This window comes from Xenopus laevis, chromosome 8S, assembly GCF_017654675.1.
Source record: "Xenopus laevis strain J_2021 chromosome 8S, Xenopus_laevis_v10.1, whole genome shotgun sequence".
NCBI lineage: Eukaryota > Metazoa > Chordata > Amphibia > Anura > Pipidae > Xenopus > Xenopus laevis.
In genome coordinates, this window is record NC_054386.1 from 36,119,090 (window position 1) to 36,131,802 (window position 12,713).

Here is a 12,713-nt window from a genome sequence, read left to right on the forward strand (position 1 = left end):
AGTTTAATGATTACAGCCACACCAAGTCAAACTCCTTTTGACATTGAAGTCAATATTGTGACGTACATGTCAAGATTCCTTAACAGTAGCTTAACTAGATGTTACTAGGCCCCAATGCAAATTCATTTTAGGACCTGCAAAATATCAAGAAGTTGTCATGTTTTATCATTATATGTTGAAATTGCTCTTTATTTGGGCTTCATGGGGCCCCCTATATCTCCTGGGCCCCTCTGCAACTGCAGGGTCTGCTTCCTCTGTAGTTACGCCTACATTTATATAAACTGGTTGGAGGAAAAGATCCATTGAATTAGTGTCGGGTTTTGCCTTTAAGCGAACCAGAATTTTTCCGGCTAATCTGTTTAAAGGGGTTGAACACCGACAGGCTTGGATGCCTCTAATCTACTCTAAATGTCTGTTTTGCAGGGCCGCCATTTAAACTGAGTTATAAACATGCCTCTTGGGAAGAACATCAAGAAGAAAATTGAGGACATCAATATGGTGTACAACATCAAGGAGAAGCTGGGAGCGTAAGTGTCCAACAGAGGAGGATGAATAATGCACCTATAACTGTAGCTTTATTTAGTTCTTAGAACTATACCCCTGGCACCCAAACACTGCTTACTATAGAGTGTAACGATATCTTATCAAATCGGGCTGATCCAATCATTTGCCAATCAGGTCAATGGTCAGATCACAACAGGGGCCTGTAAAGATCTGCCTGATGTAGTCCTTACCCAAAATAGTTTTTGCAGCCAACACTTTGAAAAGCATCTAGTTGAGCCTCAAAATATTAGTCAAGCAGCATTTTAGTTCCATTCAGGGTCCAAAAAAGGTTAAATTGGCAAACAATATTAAACCATGAATGACTGGCTTGAATGATCCATGTGGATGGGTGCAGGCAATACAAAACATTTCTGCTGAACTTAGAGTTACCACCTTTTGTGGAAAGAAAATACCGGCCTTCCTGTATTTTTATGGTTTTTCCCTATAAGTAACATTAGCCAGGCCGGTAAAATATTCCTGCCAAACCGAGCCTCCTGTAGGATGCCAGTCCACATAAGTGCTTACAAATAGCCTGGTTGCTCCCCAACTCTTTTTACATTTGAATGTGGCACACGCAGGGTTGGACTGGGCCGGTGGGCCCCGGCCGGCCCAGACTTGCTCCCCGGCTGCCCCATAAAGAAATGTTGTTACACCTTTCCTGCATGCACGCTGCATCTATTATGCAATGCGCACGGTGCAGGCAGGGGTTTGGAGTTGGGGAGGGGGCTCCCGGGAACTGCCAGAAGGGCCCTTCATTTTGCAGCCCCGGTGGTCCCCCAAGGTTCCAGTCTGATCCTGGGCACACAGGTGACAGGTATAAAAGGATAGGATAACAGAAACCTTTGGGACTGACTGTAGGACTGTGGCACATGTTGCTTTTAAGGCCACAGCTTTTAGTAGCTCTGGAGGCTGCACCAAACACTCCAAATCTCCCTTTGTTACTTGCTATGGAAATTGTAATGACTTAGGGAGTTTAGATGCCAATGATCTACAAAAAATAATGAAACACAGATGCCAATGCACCTGAAACAGTTTACTCAAAGAGTGCCTGGTTAGAAGTGCACCATATTGTAACAATCTTGTTTGTTGTACTCTCACTGGGTAATTTATCCCTCGATTTGGAAAAAGCAAACCCATATTTATGCCAATTAATCCAGGGACTGAAACAGAAGCAGATTTGTTTTCCTGGTTGGTTCAATCTCTCTCCCCAGTCTGAATGTTACAATGCATGAAGATCCAATAGAGGGGGGGGAACAAGAGCCAAAGAATTTGGAAGCAGTGTTTTGCTGGAGCTCCTAACAGAGAGCTGTGAGTGCAATATGGAGGAGTGAAAGCCTGCAATTATAACATTAGTGTGCTTTTATTCTCAAGCACTGCTCTGAAAATAACTGTTTGGCCTGAAAACCTTCAGTCTAAGATTAAAGTAAAATGCGCAGCAAGTAGAGCTTAGCTTCCATATGCCATTACATCACATGTAGGACTACGAAGGGCAAGTAGGGGATTGGGGTTGATGTAGTAGCCCTTCATAGGTTGCACCCACCCCCTCCAAAGCTAATTACCACTTTATTCAGATGCACGCTGGATTTCTATAAAGCTACTCAAACACCAAAATAAATTCTGAATAAACCATGTAGGGTTGGATTTAATATGTCACTCATTATTTAAGGGGATAGGTGGCAACCTTAGAGCAGGGATCCCCAACCCGTGAGCAACATTTAGATGTAAAAGGAGTTGGGGAGCAACACTAGCATGAAAAATGTTCTTGGGGTGCCGAACGAGGACTGTGATTGACCATTTGGTAGCCCCTATGTGGACTGTCAACCTACAAGAGGCTCTGTTTGGCAGTACACATGGTTTTTATGCAACAAAAACTTTCCTCCAAGCCTGGAATTCAAAAATAAGCACTTGGTGTGAGGACACTGGAAGCAACATCCAAGGGGTTGGAGAGCAACATGTTTCTCGCAAGCTACTGGTTGGGGATCACTGCCCTAGAGGAATGAGGATTAGCTAGTTTAGGGATAGACATACTGATGAATCTAAGCAAGGAAGCCAGTTTGCAGAACTTGTGTGGTTAAACCATAAGTGAACAGCGGCAGAGCTAGAAACCCATGTGCCCAGCCCTATATATGCAAGAGGCCCTAAACTCAATGTTCCCCATGCAGACAGCTTCCTGTCGTCGTGCCATGGGCCTCCCAGGCTACAGCAGGCTATCCATCACAGCACCCAAGCCTTAAAGCAGTCCCTTTTGGGTGCAGGCCCTGATTCAGTTGCACCCCTTATACTTAGGCCACTGCAGGTACATTTAGCTGTAGGGAGATTCTTCCTGTAGCTCCAAGAGTGCTCTAGAGAGAGAGGGTTATGGTATTTCAAATGGTATTTGCTTTTTCTGGGACTGTCTATTGAGATGTTGCTGTGACCCCCTTAAAATTAGGGATGCACGAATCCAGGATACGGTTTGGTATTCGGCCAGGATTCAGCTTTTTTCAGCAGGAATCCTTAAAATCATGTCACTTTTTGTCAAAGAGCGAGCGGCTCTTTTTTCCCCCACCCCATCCTCATTTGCATATGCAAATTAGGGTTCAGATTCGGTTCGGTATTCGGCCGAATCTTTCACAAAGGATTCGGGGGTACGGCCGAATCCAAAATAGTGGATTCAGTGCATCCCTACTTAAAATCAGTGCAAAAAATTGTTCATACTTTGGCCCAATTTGGAGCAGCACATCCATAAAAAATAAAGGTCTATATAGAAAAAGCATAATATTTCTACATGGTAGAATATACTTTTTTAACAGCAATGAGCCCAAACGAAGGCCCTCCGGCAGCTGTAGCTTTATAACTCCCAGCAGGCCTTGATGGCCTTAAACTAGTCCCAACACCCAATCCACGGTCCCATTTCAGAGGACTAGATGCTTTTACTGTCTGCCTGCCTTTGTAGGTTGCACCTGCTTCATACAGTATAATGTTGTTTTCTCAATCCTCATTTTTCCTTCCACCCTAATTATGTTCCTCTACCCACACTGTGCCAGAGGAGGGGCGCCCAGCACTTCATGCCTTGGTGCCGCAGAAGGTAGTTAGTGCACAGAGAAGGTTTTCTAAGGAGGCATTTAACGTGAGGCCAGGCAGAACATAGGAATCAGTGGGGATCTCTGTACATGCCTCCTTCCTACACTAAAAGCCATCTGATTAATCCTCCTCCTCTGCCTTGAGCCTTTGCCATCATGTCAGCCTGGCTGGGTGCCGTTGTCACTGCCCTCCTACGCCTACGCAGTGCCACAGTCCGTGGGAGACGGTGCCAGCCTCCTTCTGCTAACGAGAAGCATTGCTAGTTAATAAAAAAGTGATGCTCTGAACATGGTTTTGGGGAGCGGGCGACCAATGCGTGGGAGGCTGTCCCTTTAGAAACACACTCACATGTACCAAAAACATACAGTCTTGGAATATGTCTTAAGCCTTGGGCTGTGGGAGACTGCTGAGCTGTTGTAGTCCAACATCCTTTATATAAAGTTACATCAACAAACAAGAGTATGGTGCAGAGCCGTTTTTCTAACTTGCCTTGATAGGGTAGGAAGTTGTTTTTTTGGCCCATAGATGGGTATAGAGGGGCAGTCAATCTGCCAGTGGGGCTCATTTATAAACATTGGGCAAATTTGCCCCTGGGCAGCAACGCATGAAAACTAATCAAAAATTTGTTTTCATTGCAAAACCTGCAGCTAGCTGAAAAAAGCCAATCACTGATGGGTTGTTATGAGTTACTGCCCATGTGCAAATTTGACCAGTCTTTATAAATAAGCCTCAGAGTATACTTTACTATTGCAGCTCCCTTTCCCTAATATCTGAGCTGAATTCATGAACCTCCCACTGCATACAACTGTGTGGCAACTCAAAGACCCCCCCTTAAGCAGAACAGTTCCCCTGAAGCCTTACACTGCTAAGTGCAATAGTTGCCTGAAAACCAATATGGACCATAATGCTGTTATTACTACCACTTGTTAAATTTATCTTGTTGCCTGGGTGCTCTCTTACTTAATGAAGGTCATGGTCTGGGTGTGCAGCAGCAGCAGCACAGGGATTTTCTGTGTTGGCATTTGGGGTGTGTGGGCCATTATGGGTTCTCTTCTGGGCCCCTGGTACCAACACCGCATCAAGGCCTTCATGAATAAGGATAAGTGGGATATAGAAATGCTGGAGAGATGCCTCTCTCCTTTTGTTTCTCTCTTCCTTGAGGAATTAGCACATTAACTGCATGAATTAAAGATCTGTCAATCAAAGCTTTTTGCAAGCCATTAGTATATGTATAAAGAATAGACTCTGGAGAACCAATTGCTGATTAGTGATTCATTTATTCAAAACCAGTGCACGACATGTTTCGGGCCCAGTGGCCCTTTCTCAGGTGCTTGTACAAATGCTGTGGGTAACCCAAACCCTTTTAAAACCATCAAAACAAACAAGAGTGTCCATTCCCATGTGGCTAGACACATACATATACATTGTAACAAAAATTCTCTTGTAGAGTACTGCCATCTTCAGGCCTACTCCAATATTGCACCACAGATACAGTAATAGAAAACATTCATTAAATGCTGCAAATTACAGTTGTAGGTAGTCTCCTACCTTATAAGTCACTAACAGTCCATGCGGTATTGTAAACACGCTGAAAAAATAAATAAATAGATTACAATTTACAAAAAGCACTTAAAGCTCAGTGCATCATTTAGGCCTAATGGTTCCAGTGTATTCAATGCATCTATCCATTTGGCCTCCTGTTGGAGTAACATTCTCTTCCTATCCCCACCCCTACTTGGAGCAGGGACCTCCTCCAATACTTGCCATCTCAGGCTAGCGCTGTTGTGCTTATTTTCAAAAAAATGTTTTCCCACCGGAGTGTGGGTTTTAATTTCTTTTGAATTATAATTTGTTATCGACCTTTTGTGCTCATTGATCCTTACACGTATTTTTCTAGATGTCTGACCTACATACATCTTGCCGCAAGGGCATTTAAGGCCATATATGGCAAAGTCCGTATTGCAAGTTGCGTATTGTTTTACTTTAATTTTATTACCTCGTAATGGGTGGGTTATGTATTCCCCTTTAATAATGGAGTTGCAGCAGCCACAGTTTAAACATGGAAAAGTACCTACTTTGGGAGTGCCTAGGAATCTCGTGGTTTTCTGTTTACATCTCAGGTCAGACTTGACTAATCTGTCAGCTAGGTTCCTTCCCCGTTTGTAGGAAAAAATGGGGAGGTCTTTGCAGTATTTTCCCAAAGAAGGGTCTTTCTGTATAATAGGCCAGTAATGACAAAGTAGGTTTTGCATTGTTTTACTATTTGGGCCATACGTAGACACAAAAGGGAAGCGTGTTGATTCTTTTTTAATATTTGTTTTGTGAAGTAAAGATTCCCTTTTAACCTTAAAGACTTCATCACGTACTTGGGTTAATGTCTGTCTGTCATAGCCTCTTGCTACAAACTTCTCAATTAAACCATTAGCACTATTTAGATACTTCAGATCATCGGAAGCTATCCGTCTTATCCTAAGGAATTGTTCCTTAGGTATACCTTTCAGGGTGCTAGGTGTATGATAGCTAGTCCTATGCAACATGTTATTCCGTTCAGTAGGTTTGCTATATAAATCAGTTGTCAGGGAGTTGCCTTCTTTGATCACATTTACATCCAAATAGTGCACCATTCTAGTATTGTACTCCGCAGTAAATTTGATGGTTGGATGTTGTGTGTTAATATACTCAATGAATTCACACAGTTTAGATTCATTATTCCACCCATTACGAGGTAATAAAATTAAAGTAAAACAATACGCAACTTGCAATACGGACTTTGCCATATATGGCCTTAAATGCCCTTGCGGCAAGATGTATGTAGGTCAGACATCTAGAAAAATACGTCTAAGGATCAATGAGCACAAAAGGTTGATAACAAATTATAATCCAAAAGAAATTAAAACCCATACTCCGGTGGGGAAACATTTTTTTGAAAATAAGCACAACAGCGCTAGCCTGAGATGGCAAGTATTGGAGGAGGTCCCTGCTCCAAGTAGGGGTGGGGATAGGAAGAGAATGTTACTCCAACAGGAGGCCAAATGGATAGATGCATTGAATACACTGGAACCATTAGGCCTAAATGATGCACTGAGCTTTAAGTGCTTTTTGTAAATTGTAATCTATTTATTTATTTTTTCAGCGTGTTTACAATACCGCATGGACTGTTAGTGACTTATAAGGTAGGAGACTACCTACAACTGTAATTTGCAGCATTTAATGAATGTTTTCTATTACTGTATCTGTGGTGCAATATTGGAGTAGGCCTGAAGATGGCAGTACTCTACAAGAGAATTTTTGTTACAATGTATATGTATGTGTCTAGCCACATGGGAATGGACACTCTTGTTTGTTTTGATGGTTTTAAAAGGGTTTGGGTTACCCACAGCATTTGTACAAGCACCTGAGGAAGGGCCACTGGGCCCGAAACATGTCGTGCACTGGTTTTGAATAAATGAATCACTAATCAGCAATTGGTTCTCCAGAGTCTATTCTTTATATTGTGAAAGTCACTAGGTCTGGCGGTGCCTAACTCTGAAGTTGAACCAAACTAAACAACGAAAGGACTACATCATCCAACAATTCATTAGTATATGTAGTAAGAATGTAATGATCAGAAAGTATCCTCCAGTCATCCTACAATTAGTAATATAATTGCATAGAACAAACCCAGGAATGAATAAGTCCAGTTGTTCCTGCACTCAACTCATTGTTAGCTATGATTTCATCTATGGTGAACATAACATCAGAATGGGGGTCCGGGGCCCACCAGGGATACTATCTCAGGGCCCCCCATATTGTCAGGCCCCTTCAGGTCCTCCCCTTGCAAGCAGAGGGCCACAATTGTGGGAGGCCAGGGAGGAAAGCCGTTAGTCACAGGCAGATGAGGAGCGGGTCTGGGCTGGAGCCCACCGATATTTACCCAGTGTGCCATGACTCCAGTCCAGCCCTGTCATCCAGAGTCTTCCAGCATTGCACAACCCAACCCATACTTTGCATCTCTAGGTTGATTAAGACAATGACATACAGAGCTCCAATTACTGACAGTTCAGGATATTCACCGACTCTAGCATTAGCTCCAACAGTAACTCAAGATATCCCTGCATAGGCTGCTTTAGGAAATCAGCCAATTTCACTTTTATAGGGAACAATGTCCCCTATTTAGAAGTCACAGACTAATTCCCTGCCTGTATAACCTGATGTGCTACAAGTGACATCATAAAGCAGGGGTGCCAAAAGGTAGATTGGGATCTACCAGTTGACCTTTATTTTTGGTTAACAGAGGGGCGTTCTCCGAGGTGGTCTTAGCCCAAGAGAAGAATTCTGAGCGACTGGTGGCCCTGAAATGCATCCCTAAGAAAGCTCTCCGAGGGAAAGAAGCCGTGGTGGAGAATGAGATTGTAGTGCTGAAGAAGTAAGCAATTTTTTTTCTCATTTACTCATTAGAGGCTGGCTGAGATAATGGGCCGTATAATGATAATATGATCATGAAAATGTCATCTTCATTTGTGCCACCTGTTCACTTACTGGGCTGTTTTTGGAATGAAAAAGATAAACATATTCATCAGATATGTTTTATATCAGATTGTATTGACGCAGGTGGAAAAAGATTTTAAACAAATTTTTTGTGATAATGGAAGCCTATATAAACACAAAACAAGCAGCGGTTGTGACAATGAGATGCTGGGCCCCTGCTCGAAAAATATTTGGAGGGGCCAAAGTGCCACAGCCTGCCCACCAGATTCTTACTGCCTTTCTCCACTCCACTTCGCCTCCCCCTCAAGTCTGCCCACTGCAGATATTTTGCAGAAGCCATGAAAATTTTAGGCGATAAAGAGCAGCTATAGATCACGCAGTCTGCGACTGTGGGGTCTGCTTCCTCTATAGCTACACTTCCTACCAGGCACTAAACAGAAGGATAACACATAAAAACGTGAACATTCATAATTCTGAAACCCAGTCATTCTGGGGTTTTTTTGTCTATTGGGTCTTCGATCCTAAGAACCAGACAGTTGCATGCCAGAATAGGCTACCAATTCAAGGACCATTCCCAAATGAAAAGTTGTTTAGTTTAAGAAACTTTAAAGGTGAACGTACCCTTTAATGCTAATGTATTAATTATTGTAATGTAGGAAGGAAGACATCAGGTAAAAGAAAGGGCAGTATTTAGCCTTTCTTCTTTTGAGAATAGTGACAACCCTAGTCACCTTTAGTTCAACTTATACAGAAAAGCCAAGTACCTAATTAAAAAAGAAGTAAGGATTAACAAAGAAGTAGGGTACAAATGCTGCACATTATTTTTCCTGTGAAGATCTGTGCCTCCGAAGATGCCCCCAGTACTTACTGAGCTTAGGGACCCACTCACAATATATAGGCCTGGATTTGTGGGCAGGGCACAAAGACTGCCTACTGTCCACATCTCCACTAGTGACTGGGCTGTAGAATCTGCTTATATAACAGACAAAACTCATTTTCTGCTTGATGATTTGTGCGACCCCTAAACTGAGCTTTCTGCCAACTGCCCAAGCACACACTTACACTCAAAATATGGTCTTACAAGATCCAACATGGGGAGCACCTGTGACAACTTAAAAAGGTCTGGATCATTACTGTTATAGGACTGCCAAACTTTTCTAATAAGGCATTTCTAAATGTATTCCTTTTTAGGGTTGAGTTATGTAATATAATAGAAGTAAGTAATCATATATCTTAAAGGGGACCTCTACCCAAAAACTTTTTTTGGACTAATGAAAGATCATGTGAACTCCCATTGCTCATATTCTGCAAGGTATAGGTGTGGGATCTGTTAAGGTGGCCATACAATATTGTGGTCAAGTGAGGCCACCAAACAACGGATCTATCCACCGATATGCCCATCAAATGCGGGACGATATCGGGCTAATAATATCGTCCGGCCCTAGGGCCAAACAATCGGATTATAACAATGGTAATAGGCGCTGACAGGGTGAGGACCGCATCAACTAGCTAGTGCAGTTCTCAATCGCAGAGGAAAGTCAAACCTACTGATTGATATCTGCCTGATTTTTGGCCAGAAATCGGTTGGGGAGACCCGTTGGAAGGCCCCATACAGAGCAGATAAGCTGCCGATAAGATGACCATAGACATTTTGCTTTCCCTGTGGAGAGAGATCTGACAAATTATCATAAGGTTAGTGGGCACGGACCAATTGTTCATCTAACGATTTTTCTCCAACATCCATCAGAAAATCAATTGGTCCGGTTAGAAGATTTTCATCATTCACAGTGAAATTTATCCACTGTCCAATTGTTTGCAGGGCCAAGCAGGCAGCTACTCACAGATTTCCTAGCATCAACTAGACATTATATCTTGAAATGTTCATTTTTGTTGATGGACAAATCATACATTTAAAAGAAAAGATTTTTTCAAGATAAGCTTGGTCCTACGATGCCGAAAACATCATTTGAAAATCTCAATGTCTATGGCCACCTTAATGGACCCAAATCTGCCAGTGTATGCCACCTTAATTCAGAATTAAGAAGGTTCAGAAGGTTTTCTGGTATAAGGGATCATTCTGCAATTTAGAAAATAATTTAAACGTGGGAGACAGCCTTTTCATAATTATAAGCTTTCTGAATAACAGGTTTCCGGATAATTGATTCCATACCTGTACTTAATGAGAGCAAGTCATACTTTACCAGAAGTGTTCCTTAAAGAGATACTGACATCAGAAAATAACCTTTTTTTATTATCTATCATAACATTGTCTTTGAATTATATTTATAATTTTGCCATAAATGTATTTGCCTGATGCCTTTACATTACCTTTCTTACTACCCTGTTCCTCTATGAGGGGGCTGCCATATTTGTGCAGCAGTAGTAGAGTGCAGGACAGTCAGGTTGGCAAAACAGTCAAGTTTAGGAAATTCAAGTGACAATTACTTACAAAAGCAGAACTATCAGTGAAAAATGATCAGCATGACCTATAGGTAACTTTTAATGTAGATTAATATTTTGAAAAGAAAATTTTTAGAGTCAGTATCACTTTAAGCATGAATCCAAGATGTGCAGCAATGTGAGTAACGTAAAAGACATCTTTAAAATAGCATGTGGATTCCTATCAATATCTATCCTCGGTTACAGTAATAATAGATTGGGGAGTGGTATCACAGCAGAGCTTTATTTTGCACAGGCAGAGCTGCACATAAGTGGCAGGGATAAACATACATAATTACATTTTGTGTGTGTTTTGAAGAGCAGAGTTCATAGGAGGGCAAGGCTTTGTTCAGGGCAGTTCGTTGGGGTTATTAAAATAAATGTCTGAACGCACAAAACTTGGCACTCAGTAAAACCATAATTGCACAGTGAGCAAGAGGGGTAGGGGAGTGAGGTCCAGCCATCTGGCCCATTGGCTCAGCTTATGATTTGTCCCCCATGGTTGCGTAAGCAAAGTGCTGGCTTGCTGTGCTATGGTAACATTGTGATGAGATGCAGGGAAGGTGTCTAGGGATTGTAGGCAGCCATGCTTGGAAATAATTGCTTGATGTGCCAGAAAGATTGCCTATGATACATTCACTTTTTTAGTAGGAGCAAAAAAAGGGAATTCAGGAACATCGGGTACTGCAACAGCAAGCAAATTGTGTGTCATGTAGAGAAGTACAGTCGATACATTAATTTACTAGTTTACAATATAATTGCATCATAGAAATAGAGTTAGGTTGGGGGATGCAGTCTGATTGCAACAATTTATATATTTTTCACTTTCTCTACTCACTTTTTCCATTGATCCATGCGATTATCTTTCTCAATTTGTCTTCTTTTCGACTGATACTCCACCCCCTTTATGCCATCCTTTCTTCTTTAGTCTTTGTTGTTTATTATCTTGTATCCTCTAAAAACGTAGCCTTTGCCTTTTTTACTTTCTTTCTTTCTTTCTCTCTCTCTCTCTCTCTCTCTCTCTCTCTCTTTCTTTCTTTCTTTCTTACCAGTTACCTTGTTTGCTCCTTCTTTCACTATTCTCTCAGTCTTGATGTTGCGAGGTCACCAAACGAGCAGATCTTTTTTGGCCAATTTGACCAATTTGCCACCCACATACTGGGCAGTAGAGGAACACATTAACAAGGCAATGTTGTCTTTGCGCTATGGGATTTTCTAAACGGCCTCATACATATATAGCTGATTTTCATTCAGATATTGTTTGGGCAGACTGTCAGGTGACCCTAGGTCTGGAATGAGATTCAAAATAGGCCCTTGCATTCTAAGTACACAGAGGCCCAATCAGCCCCCCCCCCACACCAGCACAATAAATAGTAACTGTTTATGACAGTGATCCACAACCAGTGGCTCGTGAGCAACATGCTGGTCACCAACCCCTTAGATGTTGACAGGGCAGCCATCAGGTGGGGACAGAGGTGTAGGGGGCCCCGAGGGTAAGGGGGGCCAGGGGGGGGGCCTGGCAACCAATTTTGGCCACCAATTTTTTTTCCTCATGTGGGGTCCTGGCCACCAATATTTTTAAATGGGGGGGGGCCTGGCCACAAATGTTTTTTATGGGGGGCCCTGACCACCAATATCTTTTTATTTTTTATTAACATGTGGGAACCCTAGCCACCAATATTTTTTTTGTTTTTTTAATGTGTGGTGGGGGGCGGACCTGTAGGTGGTGCTTGCAGTGGGCGTAGCCCAGGTGGCCCAGGAAATTTTGTCGTATGGGGCCCTGTGATTTCTGATGGCGGTCCTGGATGTTGATCCCAGTGGCCTCAAAGCAAGTGCTTATTTTTTAATTCTAGGCAAGTTATCGCTGCATAAAAACCAGGTTTATTGCCAAATAAACTCTTTTTAAATCTGAATGTTGCTCATAGGTAAAAAAAATGTTGTAGACCTCTGGTCTAAGGCCTCTTAAAGGAGCCCCAGGGCTGCTATCAGAAATCGACATGACAAAATGTTCTGGGCCCTGCCCTCTTCACTGATGGTCAGACCCCCCCCCGTACAAGTTAAAAAAAAGATTAGTGGCCAGAGCACCCCAGGTCCCCCACACATGTCTTTAAAAAAATTGGTGGCCAGGGATTAATAACAAACAAAACATTAGTGTTCAGTGGAACTAACATTTAAATTAAATTATTTTCATCCTCCTTGTC

The 12,713-nt window shown here is 42.3% G+C and overlaps 1 protein-coding gene across 2 annotated transcripts in view; it reads left to right on the forward strand.

Annotated features, from left to right (window-relative positions):
* The window catches only part of pnck.S (pregnancy up-regulated nonubiquitous CaM kinase S homeolog), a 65,429-nt gene that overhangs the window by 14,564 nt on the left and 38,152 nt on the right, over positions 1-12,713 (forward strand). For both annotated transcript variants that reach the window (XM_041574803.1, XM_041574802.1), the window contains exons 2-3: positions 424-527; positions 7,880-8,011. In XM_041574803.1, the coding sequence (XP_041430737.1) occupies positions 451-527; positions 7,880-8,011 (209 nt within the window). In that variant the 5' untranslated portion in view covers positions 424-450. The remainder of the gene's footprint in view (positions 1-423; positions 528-7,879; positions 8,012-12,713) is intronic.